Source organism: Malaclemys terrapin, chromosome 4 (assembly GCF_027887155.1).
Source record: "Malaclemys terrapin pileata isolate rMalTer1 chromosome 4, rMalTer1.hap1, whole genome shotgun sequence".
Taxonomy (NCBI): Eukaryota; Metazoa; Chordata; order Testudines; family Emydidae; genus Malaclemys; species Malaclemys terrapin.
Genome location: NC_071508.1, coordinates 91,743,502 through 91,770,892, shown reverse-complemented (window position 1 = coordinate 91,770,892; position 27,391 = coordinate 91,743,502). Strand labels below are relative to the sequence as shown.

General features: G+C 40.5%; 1 protein-coding gene across 8 annotated transcripts in view; it reads left to right on the top strand.

Annotated features, from left to right (window-relative positions):
• MGA (MAX dimerization protein MGA) overlaps positions 1–27,391 on the top strand; it is an 85,059-nt gene that overhangs the window by 16,659 nt on the left and 41,009 nt on the right. For 5 of the 8 annotated variants that reach the window (XM_054026979.1, XM_054026980.1, XM_054026982.1 and 2 more), the window contains exons 3-14: positions 8,048–8,975; positions 9,345–9,432; positions 9,619–9,714; positions 15,344–15,475; positions 16,088–16,186; positions 17,018–17,667; positions 19,691–20,051; positions 21,186–21,409; positions 22,394–22,540; positions 22,984–23,056; positions 24,621–25,141; positions 26,992–27,289. In XM_054026979.1, coding sequence (XP_053882954.1) covers positions 8,048–8,975; positions 9,345–9,432; positions 9,619–9,714; positions 15,344–15,475; positions 16,088–16,186; positions 17,018–17,667; positions 19,691–20,051; positions 21,186–21,409; positions 22,394–22,540; positions 22,984–23,056; positions 24,621–25,141; positions 26,992–27,289 — 3,617 coding nt within the window. Of the gene's footprint in view, positions 1–8,047; positions 8,976–9,344; positions 9,433–9,618; positions 9,715–15,343; positions 15,476–16,087; positions 16,187–17,017; positions 17,668–18,115; positions 18,197–19,690; positions 20,052–21,185; positions 21,410–22,393; positions 22,541–22,983; positions 23,057–24,253; positions 24,281–24,620; positions 25,142–26,991; positions 27,290–27,391 lie in introns of those variants that run through there. The other 3 variants (XM_054026984.1, XM_054026983.1, XM_054026985.1) reach the window with 3 other exon arrangements.

Sequence of the window (27,391 nt, the reverse complement as noted above, 5' to 3'; positions counted from 1 at the left end):
GTTCCCCACAACAAAGATTTAGAGGATGAAAATTTCATCTCATAAACTGCCAGGAACTTCAAATAGATCAGATTTTTAGTAATCCGAGCCTACTGATCCTCCATTTAGGGCAGTTTGAGGCACTTGTGTGCTGAATCTACTCTTCTTCCAACTCCCATAGAGTGTGTGTATTCATGTGGTCTTATCTAGAGTACCACCCTCTGACACCTTCCACTGGCTTCTCCACAATTTAGCAGAGCAGTTTAGCCCATACTGCCAGACAACCTGTACCAAGTGGATCTGTGTTCCTAACAGTTCCCATTATATGTGCGTGTGTTAGTGCAGCCTAGTCAAGTTCAGCATTTTACTGTACCTTTCACTGGTTTCCCTAAGTAATGCAGCAGAACGTTCTATACATACTGTCAGTCTGCCTGTGCCTGCATATTATTGCCATAGCTGGCACCTGCAGGATGAAATATACCTGATTTTCTCTCCTCCCAGATTCCTTGGCGTATATGCCAGAGCCTAGGCTGCCACCTTACTGTGCTTGCTGCCAGTTCTCTGCCAATCAGTGAGGCAGAGAGTAGCTAACAGCTCATATCACTACTTTGCCAGTGAACAATCAAAATAACTGTAATTCTATAGTGAAAGGTCACTATTAAGGAAAAAATTGTCCCACATGTGGCATAGCTGTAAAGCTACTGCAGCAGTGCTTACTACAAACAGTGCCTTTTGTAACCAGGAGAGGTTCCCAAACATCAGTGCTTCTTCCATAATTTCAGCTTTTGCAGAAGATGTTCCTCAGTCCCTTCAAGGTGGTCATTGATCTGGGCAGCAATGAATAACTGTAGAAGTGGTAGTTTTCTAACCCCATAAGGCCACCTGAACCCTGCAGCAGTAATACCTCATGAGAATGTTGGAATCATGCGAGGACCATGGGGATTATTACTGTCTTTATTTTGCAACTTTTTCCAGTTTTAAGGCAGGACAAATAAGAGTTTCTCCCAAATTTCTCATGTATTCATAAACAGAAGTCTCCTAAGGAGCACCTCTAGGTCAAGAGACCTGTATCCAAACTAATTCTTTAGAGTAAGAGGATTCTAATTTTTAAGAGCACCTATGACCAAAGTGGAAAGGTGTTGGTCAAATGTGTTTATTATTGTCATATTTTTGTTGCTTTATTTTCAATATCACCTTTCAGAAATTCAGATTTACAAAAAAATAACAAACTAATATTGTGAAAAATTTTCTCAAAAGTGATCCTTCTTCTTGAGTCTGGGCCACCATCAATCCCAAAAGATTTTGATTAGAACTCGGAGCAGGTGTCTTTGGAAAAATGTTATAAGTTTAGGCAAAACTACTTTATCTTAGTCTAAATGGCCACCCTAAAAAAATAAAAATCTAAGAAATTTAAGTTCCCTTAAACCAACAAGATCTTTCTTTTGGTTCTGTCATTCTTGCTCTTTTCAACTTGACAAAAATCAGTTAGAAAGTGATGTGGAGATGTTCTCAAAGGATTTGTTCAAAATGAACAATTTGCTTCCTCAATCCAGCTCTTTCATCGGGGATAAAAAAAAACAACTTGTATCAAATGTACAGATGAACAACAAGCAATTCTTCCAGATATCTTATTTTTTGGAGTCAGGAATTTTTTTTTCAGCTCTGCAGGACAAAGATCGACACAGGTACTCCTTCTATGACAGATCATGTAAATTTGTCGACTTAGGACACCTTAAGTCTTAAGAGAAAATCAAACACTTTTCTTTCTTCTTCAGAACAGTTGTCACCTCAGATCAAAAACATACTAAAAATTCATACAAAAGGTGATACTGTACTAGAATATACAGTGTTTTCCTCTTTTCTTTTATCCTCTGTGCTAGTACATTTCTATTAAAAACTGAAGACACTATATATGTATAAATATATAGTATTTTTGTAACCACAGTCCTAGTGCTACTCTCAGAACGTTGTCCAGGTATTTTCTTTAAGTTTTTAGTATCCGCATTCTACACAGGAAAGACAATCTTCATTCGCTCTCTCATGGAAACAAAATTTAGAACTGGAAATATTCCATAACTCATTCAAAAAATGGCTCCACTCTCTCTTTTTGTGCTCTATAGGTATCAAGAATCTTGCATTTCCTTTTCCATTAATTCTGTTCATCGTTCTCATGACCTGCAGTTAAGGTCTATCAATCACTGTCGATCATTTTTCATAGTTTATTGTTGGCTGTGCAGAAATGGCATGTGTTATGGCTGATAGGACTTTATGTGTGTGTGTGTGTGTGTGTGATATATATATATATATATTCCAAGATGTTGCATTTCTTAAAAGGCATAATTTTAACTCATAAACTAATTAATGGATTTCCTTGTAAATTTTCAAAAAATTCCTCAGTACTTAAAAAAGTGAGTGATTTGGGAAGGAAAGGGTGTGTTTATTTTTTTAATCGATAACAGAGGTTGAATATTTTCTTTTAAGTGTGAAATGTAATTCAGTCTTAACTATGGTGTCATGATGGACCCTATTGACTAGAGTATATAAGGAGTATCATATTTTGCTAACTCTAGTGGAGTCCTGGTTTCACAACCAAAGGAAGTACACTGTAAGGAAGGATCTATTTTACAACATTGTAACTAGCTATTAATTCCACATTTTTTTTAAAACTTGTTGTTTCTCAAGCCTTGTCCACATGAGAAAGTTGTAGTGACTGAATTAAATCTGCTTAGAAACTGATTCAATTAAATCAGTGCAGCCCCCTCTTATGGATGCTCTTATTTCGTTTTAAGAATGCGTTACTGCGATTTAAATTGTTGATTCCATATCAACATAAGCTAAACCGATATAAGCTGTACTTAAACTGATATAGCTGGGATCGGCAACCTTTCAGAAGTGCTGTGCCGAGTCTTTCTTTATTCACTCTAATTTAAGGTTTCGTGTGCCAGTAATACATTTTAACGTTTTTAGAAGGTTTCTTTCTATAAGTCTATAATATAGAACTAAACTATTGTTGTATGTAAAGTAAATAAGGTTTTTAAAAAGTTTAAGAAGCTTCATTTAAAATTTAAATTATAATGCAGAGCCCCCCAGACCTGTGGCCAGGACCCGGGCAGTGTGAGTGCCACTGAAAATCAGCTCGCGTGCCACCTTTGGCACACGTGCCATAGGTTGCCTATCCCTGTGATATAGTATACCACAGGATGTTACCACTAATTTACTTAAATCAGTTTCAAAAGCTTTCTTTCTTGCCACTTCCCTATTCAGGGTCGGCGACTTTATAGCTTTCTTCCAAAACTCATGATCGTATGCCAGGCTGTTGTGCAGATTGGTCTCTCTGAGGTCCGTTGATATCCAGCCCGCATACTGAGTCCTTGATCTCTCCCCCTTGGTTGTCCTCTGTCCATAGTCATTCCAAAAGCCATTCTACTGATACATCTCTCAGGTCTCTGCTGGATATGACCATTCTAAGGTAGCCCAGCCTCCCTCAATTGGTTTTCAATTGGAGCACCCGTGTTAGGCTCCTTACAACCACATTTCTCTTTTTTTTTTTCTTTTTTTTTTTTTTATGGCTTGACCCTCTCAACATCTTTGTTTTTGATGTGGAGCGCATACTGATTTCCTTTCTTGTTTTGTATGTTAAGATGGATCTAAATCAGTTTATAAAGCAATTTAGTATAAATAAGGCTTTGGTTTTCAAATCAGTCTCTCACTGGTGATACATTGTAAAATGTTTGAAGTCTATTCAGATACCATCAGTACCTTTTTAACTTTAATTGCTGTGTGATATATACAAAAATCACAAGAAGAAAATATTTGCAGACATTTTTGTTTGAGAAGAATCGGAATCCTATTTTAGAAGATTACCCTAATGAACCATCCTTATGGAGAATTTTGATCATGTTTTTGAAGTTCATTTATTGCTGCATTTCATGTTTGCACAAGAATTATCTCGTTCTTCCAAGGCATTGGGAGTCTCAAATATGTGTCCCATACATTTCTTTATGGCAATGGTCTCCAAACTATGGGGCATGCCCTCCTCGGGGAGGACCGGAGGAATGTTTGGGGGGGGGGGGGGAGACATTGCGGCCCAGGCCAGTCCCCACAAGGGGCGGGGAGGGAGCACCACCCTGCCCCGCTCTGCTCTGGCCTCACCCCCAGTTGCGGCCTCTGGCCTCGGTGCTCCGTTCCCAGCCTTGCTGCCTTCTGGCCCAGCTCTGGTGGGCGGAGGAGCATGGAGAGGGGCAAGGGGGGGTGAGTGACCCTGAAAAGTTTGGGGACCACTGCTTTATGATTTGATATTGTGTCCACTTGATTGTAATTTAAATTTTTTACTCATTATAATAAATTTAGTTATATCAAGTGTGTTTTAGGAAGAAGAATTTTACTCAGTTATTTAAGTGGTGTATATTCAGATCTCCATGAATGAAGTGTTCAAGATTTGAAAAATTTACACAACAGCAACTAACTAAAGTACTAAGCCTATGAGCCCAGATGCCACCATACCTCCCCTTCCCCCAAAAAAACCTCCCCCCAAAATCATGAATTTTAAAGAAATAAAGCAATAATTTAGAGGTATTTTACTGTACATAAGCTATTGCCAATCAACTTTTCATATAATAAACTTAAAAATGTAATTTACTCTGTGTCCTGCGCTTTTGATGTATCTTCTCTCTACTTTGTGGCTTTACTGCCCTCTGCCATTCCTATTTTGGATTATATTGTATCTCTTTTTGCATTGTTCAGAAAGTGTGTTTTTGCTTCTTTCTCCTTCCATCCCCTTAAACCTTTTCCTCTGTTTCTCTGCATTGTGGGGTTTTTTTTATATCTTTTACTTTAGATTTTTCTGACTTTCCTTGTCCACAAATATCTCTCACCCTTTTAAAAAATGTAATCCTTCCATTTTATTCTTTCCTCTCTCTTTCTCTCTCCCTCCCTAAAAAGACAGAGGTTTATCTAATTTAGTTTATGTAACTCATAATTTTTATGGGCAACAACTACGTCTAAATATCTTAAGGAACAGTTAACCATTAATTTTCCTTTGCAATGGTTTTACCATCCCAATTAAAGTTTAGTATTGTGTTCTTTCCCATATTAGTATGGGAAACCTGAAAATCTACTAGACCAGAGGTTCTCAAACTTGGTCCGCAAGCTCCATTCAGGTGGTCCCGCGGATAGTTCCTTCTAAGGTTTGCGCCTGGGCGCTACACATGAGAGAATAAAGGGCTACCCACATAATCAGTGGAGCCGTGCAGGCGTCGCTCCACTAATTAGGTGCCTGGACCCTGGAGAAGATGCACATGTAAGATGAAGTGATGGCCTTGGGGAAAATAGGGGGTAGGTGGGAGGGGGCAGTGGGGTGAGAAAAGTGGGTAGGGGGAAATTGGGATGTGCAGGGCTGTGGCGGCCAGAGAAAGAGGCGACTTTCTTCAGCTCCAGGGCTGTGACTGACAGGGAGAGAACCCCCTCCTTCCCAACCCCAGCTCGGGGGCTGCCACGGCGGGGGACAAAGGGGGAGACTCCCCCTTCCCAGCCGAGCTCAGGGGCTGCCACGGTGGGGGAGAGGCTACTGATATTAAAATATGAGTTGTGTGCTTTTATTTGTAGAACAAAAAAACTTCAATTAAGTTACTTTATATAGCATTTTTATCCAAAGCGCTTTACAATAGTTAGTAACGGTACAAAAAACATTTGGAAAGATTATTAAGTGGTCCACCAAGACCCTCAGCAATTTTCAAGTGGTCCGTGGAAAAAAATGTTTAAGAACCACTGTACTAGACTTTAAAATTCTTGGTAATGTAGGATGTCATGAGGCTCACTTAAAGTGGGACATTGTCTGAATACAGAAAACAATACTGTCCTGTGGTCAGCTGATATATATATATATATATATATATATATATATATATATATATATATATATATATATATATATATATATATACACACATACACACCTGGTATTGGATAATCAAAAACTGTTGAGCAAAGGATTCCAACATTGCAAAAAGTGGTAAGAGGGCAAACTTGTATGATCCAGCTTCTTAACAGAAACTTTTGGTTCTTGTGATAGACATATATATATTAGATATTGATTTAATCAATTTTACAAAGTAAGGAACAAATTGAAATTACTTAAATGTTGTAAGAAGTTTATCCTGCTCCACCCTGCTAAATAAAGACTTTTGAGTCATTTAAACTTAAGACAGCTGATCTTCTTATTGCTGGTTTGATGCCTCCACTATAGCAGAGCTCCTCTAATTTTGCTTCCGTTTTCTATGATCCCTGCCCCACAGAGTTTACAATCTAATGACAGTCTAGCAACTAGTATTGTGGAACTACTAGAGAAACTGACTTCCAGATTCACCTGAAGAAGTGAGGCTGAGTACTTCACTCTTAATGTTTTCTAGTCAGTTAGCTGAAAAGAGTATGGTTGTGTTTGTTTTGTTTTGTTCCATGTTATAGCTAAGGATCTTAACCCAGAAGGTCAGATGATTCCTTTTCTGCCTAGAAAGCCCACTGATTTTTATCTTGTCCTTGGTGTTGAGGGGTTGTTGAGTGAAACTTCAGGTCACCTACCTATAGGTAGGGCCCTACCAAATTCATGGCCATGAAAAACACATCATGGACTGTGAAATCTGGTCTTCTCCCGTGAAATTTGGTCTTTTGTGTGCTTTTACCCTGTACTATACAGATTTCAGAGGGGAGACCAGTGTTTCTCAAATTGGGGGTCCTGACCCAAAAGGGAGTTGCAGGGGGGTCACAAAGTTATTTTAGGGTGGTTGCAGTATTGCCACCATTACTTCTGCGCTGCCTTCAGAACTTGGCGGCTGGAGAGCGGCGGCTGTTGGCCAGGTGTCCAGCTCGGAAGGCAGCGCCCTGCTAGCAGTAGCACAGAAGTAAAGGTAGCAGTACCATACCATGCCACCCTTTACTTCTGTGCCGGTGCTGGTGGTGCCTCTGCCTTCAGAGCTGGGCTCCTGGCCAGTAGCCACTGCTCTCCAGCTGCCCAGCTTTGAAGGCAGCGCTGCTGCCAGCAGCAGTGCAGAAGTAAGTGTAGCAGTACTGCAACCCCCCCGCGGTAATCTTGTGACCCCCTCCAAACTCCTTTTTGGGTCTGGACCCTTAAAATTACAACACTGAAATTTCAGATTTAAATAGTTGAAATCTTGAAATTTATTATTTTTAAAATCCCATGGCCGTGAAATTGACCAAAATGGACTGTGAATTTGGTAGGGCCCTACCTATAGGCTTGCTTCTGAAATTCCAACTATCATTCTCTGAGCTGTATTGTGGGGAAAAGAAACAAAACACTTCTATCTCCACATTATATTTTTCAGGTGCATTTCTTCTCCATGGCTGGCTGCCAAATTTTGATAATGTTAGCAAAACTGATGGGAAGCAACCAATATTTACCTCCCAGAACAGCGTATTTATAAGAGTGAAATTGCATCTACTGTTGGAGTTCTCGAATGTCTGGCCAAGTTTTGTTTTCACTGATACCCATTTCAATTCAGACTAAGTCAGTTGACTTCAGTGGAGTTATTCTGAACTTACACTGGAGTAATTGAGAGCAGAATCTGGCTCAGTGGCTTCCAAATGTGTGGGGAGATTTCGTATGGGACATGTTAGAATACCAGTTATTTTTAAATATGATTCTGATATGAGAGGAGAGAGTCCTGCTACCTAAAATAAGAAATCGCCATATTCTCTGGAGTCTATATGAGGAAAAAACATGAGATGGCATAATAATGTTTCTTGAATGCTAATTATTATGCTAAAAATGAAAGCTTGTCCTAACTAGCAGCAGTTGCTTTAAAGTCACTGTCAAGCTCAGCTGATCTCAGTGTTGTTCCGAAGTCCCTTCCGAAAGAGTGCTGAGAATTTTATAGGGGACAATGTCCTGCTAAAGTAGTATCTTCCTACTGTGATAACCATTTATTGTGCAGTACTGAGGAATCTGTTTTAGGGAAGGAAAATACAATTGATATGACTTTGTCATATCAAAAATTTGATTTTTGAATTTTGTATCTTTCATCTGTGTGGTAAAGTTCTTGTTTACTTTCTCCAGTCCCATCGCTAGCAGTTATGAAAGCAGCTCCCGGGTAGCATCCCCGTTGGACCCAAATGGACACTTCAATGTAGTCATTAAAGAGGAGCCAATAGATGACTATGATTACGGATCAAGTGTGTGCATGGAAGGGATAACTGTGAAGCAGGAAGACACAGATGAGGAAACAGATGAATATTCCAATAGTGATGATGATCCCATACTAGAGAAACAACTGAGAAAACACAGTGAGATAGACAGAAAAGATGCAGGAATCAGGTCCACCAAACGAATGCTGGCCAACCCTTCAGGTGTTGCCAAAGCCAAAATGTTAAAATTGGATAGTGGGAAGATGCCTGTAGTCTATTTAGAGCCTTGTGCAGTCACCAAGAGCACGGTAAAGATCTCTGAGCTGCCACAGACCATGCTTTCCTCTTGTAAGAAGGATAAATCCCCAGTGAGTGCAATATTGGACTCCTTTCCTATTTGTTTTGAAAATCATAAGGACTCTTGCTTAGACACAGTCATGGAAACTGAGGAAGTAGCTGTGAAAAAACAGTTCTCTGGAAACAAAGCGCCACAGAAATACTGTTCCATCAAAGAGGCACCATGGACCATGTCTAAATCATCTAGTTTCAAGCTTGGGAGCTCTACAGGAGGCCCCTTTTCAGCCAAAGACGTTGCTGGAAGAAAAAAAGCAGGTGTACTAAGGAATCCCATGTCCCAGAAGGGTACTGGTACTAATCAAAATCCTATGTCATCAGGCCCAAGTAGAAGAGGAAGGCCACGAAAGCTAAAGATCTCCAAGGCTGGACGACCCCCTAAAAACATAGGGAAGAATGTAGTGGCAAGCAAGAATGCCTCCCTGGGATTAGGGAGTATCCTTCCAGATGTTAAGCCAGATCTTGAGGATGTGGATGGAGTCCTCTTTGTGTCCTTTGCATCCAAGGTAAATCACTCTTTCTTAAGTGTCCTCAATAAAACTTAATATGCTCAAAAGGAGCAGTGGCTTAACTTAGCTTCTCAGTGGTCACATGCTGAAAATAATAAATTTCTCCTTTGGAATCCCTGAAAAAGTTATTTTAAAAGTTTGTAGTTGTAGCACTGTCTGTGTTTGCTACCTTCATAGCACTCTTGGTTCTCACTGGCTCAGAGAGAATGAGTGATTGGGATCTGGAGTTTGGTGCATAGTAATGCAAAGCACTATTATTAGGCCAGTCTGATAACCTGTTTTAATGATATGGCTGTCTAGCTTGTGTCAAGATGAGCATTTGAATTTAAAGCATTTTACATTTATGTGGGCTCTTTTTGCATGTAGGAAGCTCTTGACATTCACACTGTTGATCGAGTTGGAGGAGAAGAATCACAGAATCTGCAGACTTCCTTGCTAGCTACAAGTGATCCAGGTAACACTCAATAACCTTTTAAAAAAAAAAAAAGGGGGGGGGTGGAATTTGGGTGGTTTGGCCTTGATAAAAGAAGGTGTAAAGACACAGTGGGAGATAATTATTTAAATGAACAGTGTATCAGAATTTTGCATAGCATGTGCTGTCTCATTGCATACACAATAGTATCTTTCATTCTCTGAGCAGGTTGTCGAGCAAGAATACGCTTGTTGGAAAAAGAACTCTTGGAAGATCTGAAGTCCTTGAGGCATAAGCAAGTGATACATCCTAGTCTCCAGGAAGGTATGTATGTAAAGCTCTCTGGAGCAGGAATTGTTTCCTACTGTGTTTTAATACTGTGCCTACCACAGGGGGGACCCCTGAGTTTGGGTGGTTCTTCGAGTATGTTTCACTGTGGATCCCACGGTAGGTGCTCATGTGAATGGAATCAGAGACTTTTGAACAGAAGTGTCTGATGTGGCCACAGATGCTTCCTCTTGTGTCTGTGTGAGGGCATAAATGGCAGAGGTGCAGCAACCCTCCTTCAGTTTCCCTTTACTGCCTGGGGTAGTGAGATTCATTTATTCCAAAACCAGAAGGGAGCAGTCAGTGATGGAGCACTTCAGCCAGAGAACAGTATTCAATTTCCTCAAAGACCACATACTGACACCCTATAGAACAACATACAGGTACCAGCCCCAGCAGAGACAGAGGACATTATCTTACTCCTGGAGTTAACAACCAGAGTAATCACAAAGAAAGAGGCCCGGGTGCTGTAGGGGATGCCCATTTCCCAACTCTTTGGCTAACCCACTTCCTTCTTAGAGGCCGCAGATTTGACAGAAGCATCAAGAATTGCACTGGATTCATTCTGGAACCTCTCCCCACCTTCAGCAACTGCCTGGCCCCTTTCCACTGGGACAACTGACAAATGGGCATTAGACATCATATCCTAAGGCTCTTCTGTACTTTCCCACTCCATACCCTTTCCCTTCTCACAAAAGCCTGTTACAAACAGACAAGGTGGGTGAGGTAATATCTTTTACTGGACCATCTTCTATTGGTGAGAGGTCACCCGAAGAGCTCAGAATAAGCTCCAGAGCTTGTCTCGCTCAACAACAGAAGTAGGTCCAGTAAAAGATATTAGCTCACCCACCTTCTCTCTCTAATTCCCTGGGACTGACACAGCTACAACAACACTGCATGTTACAAATACAAACAGCCTTGTTACTTCATCTAGGAGCTGTAAATAGGGTAGTACAAGGGAAGAGGCTTTTACTCCTGTCACTTCCTTATCCTGAAGAAGGGAGTCTTCATCCTATCCTAGACATGAGGAGATTGAACAAATACATGCGTCATCTCAGATTCAGGATGATAATGCTTGCCTCCGTCATCCCACATCTTCAGGCCCAGGACTGGTTCCTGGCTCTTGACTTTTACTTTTGGACACATACTTCTATATAATCATCCACCCAGCTGACAGTAAATAGTTAAGATTCATGGTGGGCCAAATCATTACAAGTAGAAAGTGCTGCCATTCAAACTCTCCATGGCACCAAAAATCTTCATGAAGTGCCCAAAGGTAGTAGCAGCACATCTTAGAAGGAAAGACATTCATGTATACCCTTACCTGGATGATCGGTTGGGGGAGGGCAGCACCCAGCAGGACATGGCAGCAAGCCTGAAATATGTCCTCCTTTATTCTCTCAGCTAGGCCTCATGGTGAACTACGAAAAATCATCTTATTCCATCACAGACTGAGTTCATAAGAGTATTGATCAACTTGGGTTAGCAAGCGCATACCTTCCAAAGGACAGGTTCCTGTCGATGCAGTTGCTATTACTTAGGTTAGAATTATTCCTGATTGCAATGGTATGGATGTGTCTGGGTCTGCTAGGCCCTATTTAGCAAGCATGTATGTGTTGCTCCTTGCCAGACTTCACCAGTAGTCTTCACCAGCAGACTTCAACTCTGGCTCTGGTGAATCTATTTTCCCAACAATACACCAGATGAACAAGAAAGTTGTAAATTCATCATGTCATCTCAGAACTGAGATAGTGGAAGGAACCCAAAAAAGTGCATGGAAGGGTTCTGTTCTTTGCTCCCTCCCTGACAATGACTTTAACCACAGGTGTATCAGGGACAGGTTGGAGAGTCCACCTGGGCTGTCTACAAATACAAGGGACCTGATTCCCAAAGACATGGGGCACTATGTCAGTGTCCTGGAGCTCAGAGTCATCAGGCTATCCTGCATGGCCTTCCTATCTCTTCTTCAAAACTACATAGTGCAGATCTTGGCAGATTACATGTATGTGATGCACTGTGTAAACAACCAAGGGAGTGCACACTTGGCCTCCCCTCTGTCTGAAAACTATTAAGCTCTAGACAGGGTCACGCCAACATATGATAAACCACTCATTCTTCACCTCTTGGGTGTCATCAACAGCCTGGCAGATAATCTGTTTACCACACATGAATGATCACTGCGGCGGTCCTTCATAGATCTGATAGTCCTTTGTTGGGGGACCCCTATGATAGGCTTGTTTGCCACCAACATCAAGTGCCAGATGATTTGTTCCAGACCGGGCACAAGCCTGGGGTCGCCACTGCATGCTTTCTTTCTGTAGTGATCCCAAGGACTTCTATATCCCAGGGTAACACTCAAAATCAAACAAGACATAGCTATCTTTGTGTTGCCCTAATAGCTGAGATGGTTTTGGTTGACAGACCTCTTACAAATATCCATTCTGCTGCCTATCCAGCTCCCAGATTGGCCAGATCTGATCTCACAGCACCAGGGCCAGATACTCCATTCAGACCCGAAGTCATTGCGCCTGACAGTGTGGTTGTTGCCTGGTTGAGTATTACAGACAGAGGCTGCTCCCTACAGTTACAGGAAATCCTGATATAGAGCAGGAAGAGACTGTCCAGGAAGACTTACTCATCTCAATTGAAGAACCTCTCTATATGGGCAGCCCAGCATAGCCTGGACCTGGTTTAGGCCTCAGTATTGATGATCCTTGACTATTTATTGCACTTAAACAGACTAGACTTTCATTCAGTTCTATTAAGATCCACCTTGCAGCATTTCCAACTTGCCATTTACCTGAACTGTTTTGAGTGGTCTTTTCTTACTGAACATTATCAAAGTTTTTCAGAAGACTATTACATACTTACCTACCAACCAGTCTCAGAACCTACTCCTGCCTGGGACTTCAACATAGTCCTCCTTAGATTTATGAAGCCTCCCTTTGAACCTCTTTCAGAATGTTCCCTATACTTCCTCACTCCAAAGACAGGCTTCGTAGTGACTATCACTTTGGCTAGAGGAGTGAGTTAGTGCCAGGCACTTATGATTAAACCTTCCTATACAACATTCCATAGAGATATTGTGGTGCTAAAACTTCACCCAAAATTCATCTCCAAGGTGTTCTTAGAATTTAATCTAAACCAATCTTCTTTCCAAAACCACACTCCACACTGGGAGAAGAGAAGTTGCATATGCTAGATGTGTCCAGGTCTTTGCTTTATTACATTGACAGGACCAAACTGTTCAGACGGTCTCCCAGTGTATTTCTGGCAATAGCCAGGCATTCTAAAGGTCAGGCCACCTCTTCACAGAGACTAAGAAATGGATAACACAATGCAACTCACTGTGTTACCAGGTAGCTGATCTACTTCTCCCATCCAACATTAAGGCTCCCTCCACCAGATCACAAGCAACATCTTTCTCCTGCTTCAGGAATGTGTTGATATCCAAAATCTGCAGAGCAGCAATGTGGACCACTGACCTTGTCAATCATTTTACTTTGGGCTTAGCAGCCCGGTCTGATGCCAAGCTTGGGAGAGCAATTCTTCAGTTACTATATATTATTGGATTCAGCTGAAACGCCTTATTCCCACCAGCCTGAAAGGATATTGCTTGCTGGTCACCTATAGTGGGATCTACTCACACATACTCCAAGATGAGAGAAAGGTTACTTACCCTACTGCAACTGTGGTTCTTTGAGATGTTGTATTCAGTGTGGATCTTATGACCCATCCTTCATCCCTGCTTTTTGGAATCCTCAGCTGTCATTGGCTTCAAGTTGCGAGGGAACTCAGGTAAGGTGGCAGCCATTGCCTTTTATGCTTTCACATAGGCATGCAACAAGGCACAGGCACACATGTGGCCCTAAAGGACACTGCTATTCAAAGGACTCGAGTGCATGTGGTACACATGCAACTACAGTGGGATCCACACTTGACTACAACATCTCCAAGAACCACAGTTTCTGTAGGGAGAGTAACTGTTCTTTCTCTGGGTATTACCTCAATCCCACCAATGAATAACCTTCAGGATTCATGCAGCTTGTCAGTTTCATGGATGTGAGGAAATTAATGTTACACATGAAATAAAGAAAAGATCTTGCTTGTGATTCCTTAATTTGTAGGCTTGAAGAAAACTCTTTTCTGTTTTGTTGTTTTGTTTTTAAATTCATCTCGTCATTTTAATTTTGACATGAATTGATGTATTCTGGGATGAGATGGGGACTTTTCCCCAAGCTTGTTCAGTCTGGGGCTTCTCAGAAAAAAATTCCACAGCACAATATGTATACATTCAAATTTAAATAATCATGCATATACGAAAGAGAACTTTTATTACCTAGATCCTAAATTGTTCAGCTGTACATTTCCAGATGAACCATTTTATTGATCAACTTGTTCACTTAGTATTCCAATTCTGCTGCTTTAATTGAGAAAAAGTGAATATTATGGTTGGTATACCTTTATTTTATCCCAAACATTGCAAACTTCCTTAGAGGAAAAGCACATGGGGAAATGGAAGGGGATAAGAGTCTAGAAATTCCTTTGTACCTAGCAGCTTGCTCTGTTGAATTATTCTATACAATTGTTACTTCTTTCACTTTGTTTTTCTGCTCAGTTACTAAGGCCTGTTTTACACTGGGGGGGGGATCGATCTAAGTTATGCAACTTCAGCTACGTGAATAACATAGCTGAAGTTGACTGTACTTAGATTTACTGCAGTAAGTCGATGGCTGACGCTCTTCCATTGACTCTGTCTGCCTCTCTTGCCCTGGTGGAGTACCGGAGTCGACAGGAGAGCGCTCGGTGGTCGATTTATCGCGTCTAGACTAAATGCGATAAATCAACCCCTGCTGGATCAATCGCTGCCCCTCGATACAGCGGGTAATGTAGACAAGCACTAAGAAAGTTTGTTTTTTATATAGTGCTTCTCAAATTAACAGTATTCCATAATACTTTATAAAAGAATGAGAATTCCATGAATAAGATACTGATTGTGCAGTGACTGAATATGTAAATACAATAGCCATAATCATTAATTCCATTTTATAGGACTTTTCTTCCAAAAAACACTTTAGTGTGTGTTGGTAAATTGATAAAATAAATACAGTATTCAGGATTCACTTCACCCACTACAGCTGTTCAGTGGTGGACAATAACAGTAGGTAACAGTTTTAAAATAAGAAGTAAGGAATATTGTATCCAGTTAAAAATTAAGCAATATTTTACACCCAGCTTTTGAGATAAGGAATGTTGTCCAGGAGAACAGAGGTTAACCCTTTCTTCTTTTTCAAAAAGTGTAATGGGATCTTCACATTCTATCCAGGACAGAGCGAGATGGAAGTGGTTTTTCCTTTTTATCTCATCCCAAGCATATCTTAATAGGGTGATTGGATACCTAGTATCTAAATTGCATAGGAGTTGAAGTCTGGTGGAAACTGGAACACCTGGCCATTTTTTTTCCGTTTTTAAGTCTGTTAAAACACTGAATGAATGCAAACTCTTCTAAAGTAATTTTTTATTACTTGTATAAGCTCAGAAATGTATCTTCTTAAGAGTTGCTGCTGATTTTTGCTAACATAGTTTGCATGGCTCTGTGATTTTCACTGGTATTTGCTTCTTGCAGTGGGACTGAAGTTGAACTCTGTGGACCCAACAATGAGCATTGATCTGAAATATTTGGGTGTGCAGCTCCCGCTTTCCTACTCAAAAAACTACTCTTTGTGGAACTACCCAAGAGTCATTCCTAGCTGTTCGGGTAGGTAAACAGTGCTTTCAGAATACATTATTTATTCTTTCAGCATTATTGTTGAGGGTTGGAGAGGATGGGGTTAGTTGTGTATGTGGAATAGGAGTTTTAAATAAAGTTGAATGTCAGTGACGAGAAGGTAATGCATAGGAATTTTTTGTTTTTAATGAGGAATCTTTATATGAAAGCCATATATCATAAACTTGCTGTTAAATTACTATGTACTTCTTGATCAAGGGGTCTACCATGTGACTGTCAGGCTCTGATTTTCGGTAATGGCATTGGCATGCAGCTGTACACCTACTTAGTGCACGCACGTATGTGTATATAATTGGGTTTTCTCTAATGGTCGCATATGTTCACATGGAGTCATTTGTGTGTACAGTATTGGTGATATTTCATATAGACCTGACTGCTGAAATTGAGGCCCCAAATATCCATTCTAAGCCTTTTTTTCCTGTAACTTTGCTTTAGGGTGCTGTAGTCAGTCAGACTTCCATGTTATTAGGGGGCTGAGTTAGAAGTGGTGGTGTTCCACATGTAGAGGATCATTATTCATTCATGTGTAATGTTGTTTTTGCACCTGGTTGATAAGGTGAGGCTGGCTTGTTTTCTTTCCAGATGCTGGGTTTCCCTTTGTTTCCAGGACAGGGAAAACAAATGATTTCACCAAGATCAAGGGCTGGCGAGGGAAGTTTCACGGTGCTTCTAGAAATGAAGGTAAGAGGTAGAAAAGAGTGTTTCCATGCGATAAATGTGGCCCTTTTTCTGTCCTAGGAACAGATCCTTTCAGTTTACTTACTGCTTTATTTTAAGTATTAGTGAAATTTTTGGAGCAGAAATGGTCATGAGTAAAGAACCCCTGGTTACTGTGATTTCACTGGTACAGATTTCAAAGGTCTGAACGGGGGTTTTATGGGAGGAGAGAGATTTTATTTTCCCATTGTGATTTATTCTACTTTGAAATAGGATAAAAATGTGATTTTTATTTTATACAAATCACTGCTGAGAAAAGGCAAAAGCTAACTGAAATAGGTTTGTTATTACTGATCCATTTTGGACTCTATATAAGCAACCCTTGTTTGGAGGAGTGTGGGAACTCTTATCTTCAGTACTGCTTTAGACTGTCCTTTGGGGGACGAATCTGCAATTTTTTTTCGGTATATATGTTTAAAATTTTAATGGGAGTAGATATTTCATACGTTGAGGAAACCCAACCTTTGCCTAACAGGAATCTGCTTTTGGCAATTTGTCAGGAGTCAGAAAGCTACACTGAATTTAAATAAACTGTAGTTAGATTGCAACCATTTTAATCTTTTTTTAATGCAAAGGTGTAGCTTGGACTACATATCCTAGTTTGTAGTGTTCCAGAGTTGCCATATTTGGCATGCATGCTGTGCTATGATCACCCATTTCATACCCAGATGTTGTATAGAAGCTTTGGAAAGTTAAAGAAATTACTGTTCTCTGTTGACTCTACTTATTAGGAGAACTGGCAGTGTACTTTCTCTGGAGTTATTTCCTGTGTATTTGGATTCCATATTTATTCAGGTAGTGGTTCAGAGGGCTCTTTGAAGAATCGCTCTGCTTTCTGCAGTGACAAGCTGGATGAATACCTGGAAAATGAAGGGAAGCTGATGGAAACAAGCATGGGATTCTCTTCTAGCACTTCCGCTTCTCCTGTGGTTTATCAGCTTCCAACCAAGAGCACTAGCTATGTACGAACACTAGACAGTGTTCTAAAGAAGCAATCCACCAGCACTCCATCCACCTCTTATACTTTCAAGCCTCTCTCTGTGTCTTCTGCCTCTAGGAAGATGAAAACTCAGAATAAACAGACAGCTTCAAAGAGCCGAGTAAAACCATCCTACAAACCCATACTTCCTTCACCTGTTGTATTAAAGCAGAAACACAGCTTTTCAGTCCCAGGGGAGAAGATCACTAAGTCTCTGCCAAGTAGTAACATGGCTAATCAGGTGGATAATTTTATGGTGCCAGCTCTAGATGAAAACATGTTGCCAAAGCAGATTAATCTGCGTCAGGCACACCAGCAACAACAGGCTACTCGCCCACCAGGTTTGTCTAAGTCTCAGGTGAAGTTGATGGACTTAGAGGACTGTGCATTGTGGGATGGGAAACCACGGACCTACATCACAGAAGAACGAGCAGACATATCCCTGGCAACTCTGCTCACTGCTCAGGTAAGCTCCTGTAACTGCCTCCCTTCCCTTCCCTATCATACCTACTACTTCTGCACTCCAGTGCTTCGTAGCTAAGGTTTAACAAAGAGATAACAATGCTAATAAAAATATACAGGGTGAGGGGTTACTTTTTCTTACCAGTTAGATGTATTGCTCTATAGAAAAAGTCAAGAAAATGTTGTCTTAATTTGTCTATCTGTACCAGGCAATTCAGACAGTTGAAGATAGTACAGTTGAGCTTCTGACTAAATTCACTCACTTGTACTGTAAAGAAGGAAGGTGTTTGCCATTTCAGAAGAACAGTTACCCAGCAAAAGTGTATAGTTGTCTTGGCAGTCCCCACCCTCGTCCACACTATTAACTTCTTGTCTTGGCCTCATGTTTCTATTGTAACAACAGCTATAATTTGAATTAAAAATTGTTGATACAATATAATTTTCTTAACCAGGACTCCCCAGTGGAGACGCTTTTGTCCGCCTCAAGAAGAATTTCTAACCCAGAGAAGCCATCTCTTTTCGTTTAATAGTATTTCTGCTATTCTGGGAGCTACATTGCCAATAGTGGTGTTGGATTTGCCAATGGCATTGGCAAGAGGCACTACCTACCTGGGATAGAGTGAAAGCCTACAGTCTGCCCAGTAGAAGTGACAGTTGCAAGACACCTAGCATGGGAAAAGATACATATATAAGAAAGAAAAGAAATTAATGTTGCTCTAGGAATCATAACTTTTGTACATCCTGGAATTTTAAGTGTGCAAACAATGTTATATAAACATAGAATTTTGATATGTCTTAATATAGTCTGTTAATTTTGTTAACCATGTACTATAAAACATTCAGGTACATGGTAACTTGGCATTTCCTGATTTTTTTTTTTTTTAACTTTGCACAAAATTGACATTGCTTTAATGTAGTTAATTGAAAATAAGTCCTGCTTATGTCAGTTCCTAGGTGTATTATTAATAGGGCCCTACCAAGTTCATGGCCATGAAAAATGTGTCACGAACTGTGAAATCTGGTCTTTTGTATTTTTTTATCCTATACTATACAGATTTCATGAGGGAGACCAATGTTTCTCAAATTGGGGGTCATGACCCAAAAGGGAGTTGCAAGGGGGTTACAAGGTTATTTTAGAGGGTATTGCCACTCTTTAGAGGGTATGGCCACAGTATTGCCACTCTTACTTCTGCACTGCTTCCTTCAGAGCTGAGCGGCTAGAACGTGGTGGCTGCTGACTGAGGGCCCCACTCTGCAGGCAGCAGTGCAGAAGTAACAGTGGCAATATCATACCATACCATGCCATCCTTCTGCACTGCTACTGGCAGTGGTTCTGCCTTCAGAGCTGGGATCCCGGTCAGCAGCCATCGCTCTCCAGCTGCCCAGCTCTGAAGGCAGCGCCACCAGCAGCAGCAGTGCAAAAGTAAGGGTAGCAGTACAGCCACCCCCCTACAATAACTTTGCAACTCCCCCCCACAACTCCTTTTTGGGTCAGGATCCCTACAATTACACCACCTTAAAATTTCAGATTTAAATAGCTGACATCATTAAATTTATTTTTTTTAAATCCTATGACTGTGAAATTGACCAAAATGGGCCATGAATTTGGTAGTGCCTTAATCATTAAGTATGAATCTTAGCTCTTCTGCTTCCTGGATTACCCACTATAGAACATCAGGTGACATGACCTCACAGCAACTTTTAGTGCAGCTGTCCTCTATCCTGTCATTCAGTGTAAATTGCAAATTCTTCTGTGCAGGGCAAGTCCGCAGCTTCCTTATAGTTGGTCTTCTCTTGACTGCAGCTTGCTCAGAGGTAGAACCAGACCTGTCAATCAGGACGGGATGGGCATGACTATCACCTTTAAGACACCATTCTGTGTCCTGTCATTCAGTTTAAATTGCAAATTCTGTACCTCATGTAAATTGTGTGGTGGCGTTGATTGTGTATGCAGATCATGTATGCATGCATGTTTTTTATCTCAGTAGAATTTCAAATGTATATGTATATATTTTTTTAAACTTTAGGCTTCTCTTAAAAATAAACCTATCCACAAAATAATCAGAAGGCGAGCACCACCTTGCAACAATGATTTCTGCCGTCTGGGTTGTATCTGTGCTAGTCTAGCACTGGAAAAGCGTCAGCCTACCCATTGTCGCAGGCCTGACTGTATGTTTGGCTGCACTTGTTTGAAAAGAAGGGTGTTACTAGTAAAGGGAGGATCCAAACACAAGAAAATCCTGAAGAAAGCTGTGCGTGGAAGCCTCATATTCTATGGGCCACAAGGGGAAGATCAGCAGGAAGAGGAGGAGTTGGAAGAAGAGGGTGATGGGGAGGAAGATGAGCTGAAACAGAAAGATAGGAGAAGGAGAAAGAAGGTGGAATACAGTGAGTATTACTAGGGGCAGAGTGATCACTCAAAGCAATTTCAAAGCCATGTGCTTTTTTCATGAGATTTTTATGCTGAATTTATAGCAAACACATTGCAGAATCAAGAAAGTAGGGTGAGTTCTAAGAGATTTTGGTACATGCAACTTCCACCTACTTTGCCAGAAACTAACTAGAAGCAAATATTGTTTCTTACTTTATTGATATTTTAGAAATCTGCCATTCGTTTAACTGCATGGTTGACATTTTTAGAACTTTTTGTGTTTATGACTTGTAATATAGCCAGGTATCATTCAGGGTACTTGTAAAAAGTCTGTCACTTGATTATTTTCCTAAATCAGTTCAGAGGCTCAGGATGTGTCACAACACGTTGATCATTATGTAATTTGGGACTTCAGTATTATTCACTCCCTTGTTTGCTTTGCCCCATATTTCATTAATCCCTCTCAGAACAACTGAACATCTATGGCCATATCTTCAGCTGATGTTAATTGTCTTAGCTTCATTGAAGTTAGTGGAGCGATGCTGACTTCTATACCAGCTGAGGGGCTGGCCCCTAATGTGTACTTGGGGAAATAAGATGGCAGCTGTCAGTAATGTATTAACCACTAAAGAGAGGTTGAAATTGATGTGGACTATACTTTGTTCCTACTCTAAAATATTGATGGCATTGTCTCATCATGTTCCAGTCAGTTTGATTTATGGAATGAATATGATTCTCCTGCTACAGAGAAACATCACAAAGTCTTGGGTGTCTTGATTTTATTACACAACACCGAAGAAGATTGCACAATGTGTAGAACTACTTTCTTTGTTTTTGTTTAATATTTAAATAGCGACAGCATTCTCTCCTGCTTTTGGTATTTGGTAAATGAAGATGAAGTTTAATGTAATTTTTATCTTGGTTCCTTTCCCCTTCTCCATGGTGTGGACAAGCACCAGACACTCTTGCCTAGAGCTTGAGCCCAGAAAGATAACTAGTGCTATTTCCTGGGAATGTGAGTGCTTAACTACTAGGTAGGCAGTGCTTAGACTTAGATGGATATTTCTGTAATTACTATAGCATTAGACTAGACATTTTCACTGCAAAAATGAGCTGTTTTAAAAAACATTTTTTCCTCTTTCATTTTTCAGCTATCTGTGATACAGAGCCAGAGCAGCCTATTAGGAACTGCCCATTGTGGATAAAAGTAGAAGGGGAGATAGATCCAGAACCAATTTACATCCCAACACCATCTGTCATTGAACCAATGAAACCTTTGGTGCTGCCTACCCCAGAGGACTTGCCTTCCAGTAAGAACAAATCTTCCAATGGAGTCAAACCAGGGAGAGTATATACTCCCAAACCCAACCCAGTGGTAAGTAAGGAAAGGAAGATGCTCCATTTTCAAAGGAAGAGGGCAAAACCTTCTTTTGTGTTAAGAAAACAAACCAGCCTTCACCTAAAAATCTGGACAAATCAGTATCTGAAGGAGGTTGGTATGAGATATAAGTCCATAATTGGATACTTTTGTAAATAGAATTTTGATGAGTTGGGATTGATTTTTGTTTTTCTTCCCAATTTTAAAAATCAGTTTGTCTTTTATAAACACATTATTGCACCAGTACAAGTATGAACGAAAGGGGTTGCAAATTTCTAGCAACCTTTTGTATAAAATCACAATAATGCATGATATTTTGCAAAATATAAACATACATTTCCTTAAATACTTGAGCTACTCAATGTAACTTATCATAGAATATCAGGGTTGGAAGGGACCTCAGGAGGTCATCTAGTCCAACCCCCTGCTCAAAGCAGGACCAATCCCCAGACAGATTTTTTCTCCAGATCCCTATAATGGCCCCCTTAAGGATTGAACTCACAATCCTGGGTTTAGCAGGCCAGTGCTCAAACCACTGAGCTAATGGATTTTTTGTTTTAGACCATGAAGACATTTTGATTTCCAGTGCCAAAGCATTGAAAAGTCTGCTTTGTGTTTTAGCCCATGAAAATGTGAAAAGTAAAACCTTCCACAGGGATACTGGTAGAGAAGCATTTAGAGATGTAACCAGAATTCAGCAGGTTGCCTCAAAGCAGAATCTCTCTGTTTATCATCTACCAGGTTAAGCAGAATAGTTGTCCTTGCACCTAAATTTTTTACTTAAAAGAAACCTTAATTCAGAAGTAAAACCTAGGTGGAGATCTGGTACTAGGAAGGAAACTGCACCTTTGAAAGCAGGAGCGCCCCTTGCTATTTTTTCTGTTTATTGTAGCACTGCTGGAGGTAAGGGATACTAGTATGTGTAGCTGTTTCACAGCTCTGATATATATCTTGAGTGAAGTGGTTCTGTTTGAATTGCAGATTCGGGATGAGGACAAGGATCCTGTTTACTTGTACTTTGAGAGGATGATGACTTGTGCCCGGGTCCGAGCGTATGAATGCAAAAGGGAAGAAAAAAAGCAGCAGAAGGACCCGTACATCTGTAATTCAAATAATTGTACCGGAAAGGTGAGATGTCACCTTTTATCCACAAACTCCTCTATTGACCATTTCATGCATTAAGATGTTGGACAATATTTTCATAAGCACCGACATTGTTTTTGAAGGCGGGACTTGGGCTCCTAAATCACTTTAATGTTTTTGAAAAATGTATCCACACGTTCAATATGAAATTGTCTTGTCTGGAACCTTCCTGCAGCCAGATGTAGGATTATGTGTAGTGCTTTAAATGTCCATTTAATTCATAGAGCCATCATGAAATTGGAACTGTATTTTTGGAAATGCTAGTGGATATATTTCTTTACTATGTTAAGCTCTGGACACTAGAGTGGTGAACTAGTTTATTTTAAAACCTGTTTTAATGTTGAAGAAAACGTGATGTCACGTTTAAAGTAACATTTTTCTCTTTCTTCACCTCCCCCGCCCCAACTTATTCTCTCTTCTTCTCCCAGGAGCATGATCCTGAGCACCAGACCCTTAAAAAAGAACTTTGTGAGATGGAGAAAGACACTGATAAATCAGGAGGTAAGATTGGAGTTTTGAGCTAAACTTAACTGCCTGCTACCTGTAAGTTTTTGGTAAAAAATATTGTAGATATTGATGAAACCAAGGGCAGCCATGCAGGGAGAGTCCAAGAAGGTGATATGCCTAGAACTTTCATAAGTCAGTCTGAGACCCATTTAACCAGGTATGGTACCTTTAAATGGTGTACCAAAGTACTCTGTTTGTAATTTTCAGCACTTCAGGTCTTGTGTTATTACAGTTATTAATAAAATTACCTTATGATGTTTTTGATTCAGTCACCTGATTTGTCAGGAATTGTGTACAAGTACAGTGGGAAGCAAAACAGGTTAAATGTCTAGACCAAGTGCTGCTCTAAAATTTAAAATGGCAGTTATTACAATGGCTTGGTTAATAGTACAAGGCTTTGTTGCACAGTAGATTTGTGTTCACAAGTGACCATAAGATGCTTGGGGTTTTTTATTACCACACTCTTGTTACAGAAGGCTCTGATACCCACGTTACACTGTCAGGCTTGTGGAGTCCTTTGTAGAATATTCCAACTAGAGTTATATGGGGCAAGGGTGTGCCTTCACCATTATGCTTGGCACTGTTTTGCAGCAACCTCCATTAGTTTGAATTGAAAGGTTAAGATAAACTGACTTTTCTCAGTGCATAATATAAAACTGAATTTGAGACTTCCAGTCCATAAAGAAATAGATTAAACAAGTGTCTGGAATAATATCTTGCATTTATGCGTTATCTTTCAACTCAGTGTCCCATAGGGTGCTAAGAGCTTTAAAAATGTTATACGGTCTAAAGAGAGGTTCTTACCCACGAAAGCTTATGCTCCCAAGACTTCTGTTAGTCTTAAAGGTGCCACAGGACCCTCTGTTGCTTTAGTCTAAACAGAACACATCATCCACCACTGAATAAGCCTTCTTTGACGTGAAATGTGGCAACTATTTACAGTTAAGGATGGGAAGTGGAAAAACTACATCCATTTGAAAATGCCAGTGAACTTGGGTAGGCAGAAATTAATTATCAGATTTAAACGTGGCCAGGACACAGGGCTCAACATCCTTACCATTTTCAGAAAGTGCCATTGAATCGCTAATGACAACAAAAGGTCAAGCCTCTGTTTTATGTCTCCTACAAAAGACAGCACCGTGCTTGCTCCCTAATGCCATTATGGGACATTGGTTCTTTTCTGACTCCCAGGGGAAAGTGCCACCTACTGAATCACCAACACCACTCTCTGCTGCATGTTGGTGTTCCTTGGAGTTCTTGCCTCCCTGTGCTGAACTGACCCAGCCTTGTTTAGCTTGTGCGATGTGATGGGATTGCAATACAAGGTGGTATGGCTGCATGGAATGAACCATAAGGAGGTTGGAATTGTTAGTTCTCCATTGAGGTTTTATCGGTTTTTGTATCACTGTGAAGTGGGGAGTGGTGCTCAGAGCTATTATTTGACTTCTGTTTCCCTGCTGCTAATACAAGGGTGGAGGTGGGGAGAATAAAACTATATTGAATGTCCAGGTATTAAAATTCCATAGTATTGCAGAAACCTATTTCAATTCTTTCTCAGAGGAAAGCTGGTGGTCTTCCCGTAGTGAGGGGGAATCCTCCTCCGCCTCCTATGTTCGTCACACTACTCCAGGTGGGCCAGCCAAACTTATCGAGATTATCTCTGACTGCAACTGGGAGGAGGATCGCAATAAGATCTTAAGCATCCTATCACAACACATCAACAGTAACATGCCACAGTCCCTCAAAGTGGGTAACTTCATTATTGAGTTGGCTTCAGAGCACAAGTCCCGGGATGAGAAGAACCCTCCCATCTATTCCTCCAGAGTGAAAATCTCAATGCCTTCCTGCCAGGACAAGGGTGAGAAGCCTGAGATGCCTGTCTTGGAGATTCCTGATAGTTCAGTGTCATCATGCAAAATATCAGAAAACATAAAGTTCTTGCGGGCAGATACCTTGGACAAACTACGGGAGACGTTGCAGGGGGAAAAAGGCTTGCCTTTTTATACAGGGCTTTCTCCTGCGGGAAAGCTGGTCGCCTACAAACGCAAAGCTAATTTGAGCCCCTCAGGCTTGATTCAGGTGGGTCCTTCTGCCTTTACTGTGGAGATTAGATTCCATTTCCTCCAGTGTTCCTGAACTCCTTCATGGTACAAGAACTTACTGACTGCCTGGCTCTTTGTCTATCAAATAGACTTTCGTACTATCTGGGAGATGTTGCGGTTAAGTCCTCAGCCAGTTACACAGGTGTGTCACTTTCAGGAGTCAGTCAGTAGTAACATTCTGTATGCAGATTAGAAGTCTGAAGCATAGTCATTTAGATTGTCCTGTTGCTTGTTTTGGGGGTTGGATAGCCAAGGTGCAAAAACTTTATCAGGGTCTTTCTGATACTGTATTTGGAAAACTTAAAACAGATGCAGTTGGCTCTGTCTTTAATCAATGGTGCCTAGGGCCACAGAAGAAACAAACTTAGAGAAAGATGCACGCTGGGGAAGAACTTTAAAAGGAGACTGAACAAACTTAATTGCTTTGTGCAATAATTTATCATCCTTATCTGTCTGCTTATCCCTTTCAGACCAGGTTTTTGATCTTGAAGTGATGTCATAGTCCTGAATCTGTAATCAGTTGGTTTCTTGGAAATTATTGGTATCAGAAATTCAGCATTATGAATTAACTGTAGGATCAAGTAGGAGGGGATAAACTGTGAAGTCAGATGAAGCCTCTTGTTAAATACAGATATCTTTGATAGAGAAAGCAGTGAGAACATGTTAGGAAAAGCATATGAATGAAAAAAGAGCAAACTGTGTTTGCATGAAGTTATATAAATATAGTGCCAGCGTTAGGAGTAGCCGGACAAATGTATACATTTTTAACTTGACTAAATTATTCATCAGCAAAAACAGTCTTAGACCAAGACTTTCAAGAGTGACCTAGTGATCTTGGATACCTCCATTTTTGGGACACCTTAAGTAGGCCTGATTTTCAGAAGATGAATGTTCATCTCTCTGGAAATCAGTCCCCTCTAATGTGTCTCAAGTTGGGCATCGAAAATAACCAGTCCATTTTTTAAAATATTGACTTTAGTCAATGGGGTCTCTTCGAGATTTATTTTGGAAGCTTAGAGGGTGCTGTTGACATCATGAAAATTAAAATAGTTTAATGTAGCCAGAAAATAAACAATAAATCTCTACGGCTTAGAGTTTGACACAGTGCAGTGACCACAGGTGTGTAGTCCATTCTTCTTGAAGATGTTCTACTCCATCTGTCTCCCAAACAACCACTCTTGTAGCCCTTCCTTTTAACTCCTGTGAAATGGGAGGGAGAAGCTGAGTTGGAGCTAGCCCCTTATTCAAATGGGACCAAGTAGTGTCCTATATCCTATTAAAATAACAAATAATAGCAAGAGTAATCATGAAAAATATTGCCAAAATAAATTGTTTTGCAGTCTCTTTTCAAAGACTTGTCCCAGTGTGCATGGCACTGTAAGTATTTTTTCTTCTGCGTCTCCAGACAGCCACCAAAGGTAATTAGTTTAGTTAGAGTGATACATTCAAAGCTTCATCCTCACATAGTTTGAATATCCATCTTTAGTCAAGTTTGAGACATAAGCCGAAATGCAGGAAAGATATGTGCCAGCTTCATTCTACTTCATTTCAGTATCTTTAGACTCTATGGTTCTTTGTGAATATCCTTCCTCCTAGAGTCTGAATGGCATCTAAAATCTATGGGTTATATAGAGATGTGAAATAATTGCTTGGAGTTATCCTGAGCAGAAAGCAGATTAATAATGCCCATTCTGAATTGCAATGTTACTCTGAAAAGCACTTTTGGAAATCCCATGGAATGAAACACCTTGTTTAAAGGTGGTAAATTAGGAAGGTTTTTTTTTTTTTTTTTTCCTTCACAGAATTTCCCTTTTCCACTTCTTTCAGGTTAATGGTAAAAGTTATCCTCAGGCCAAACTCCTTTTGGGACTGATGGGGGCATTACATCCAGCCAATCGGCTAGCTGCTTATATCACAGGCAGGCTGCGACCCACAGTACTTGATCTCTCAACCCTCAGTACTGTGATCTCCAAGGTAGCATCCAATGCTAAGGCAGCTGCTTCCGGGACACCATCAGTCCAGGTGCCCACCACATCAACTCCCCAAACTACATCCTCCATCAGCACTACTTCAACCCCCACTGTGACGACTCTGAAAGCTCATGTCCCAGCACAGAGACAGATAGGTAGGTTGGAACTTACTTACTGTATTTTAAATTGCCTGAAGCATAAAATAGAGAATGAGTGTACAACATTGCTGTTGATTTCTGTCCAACAGCGCACACTGC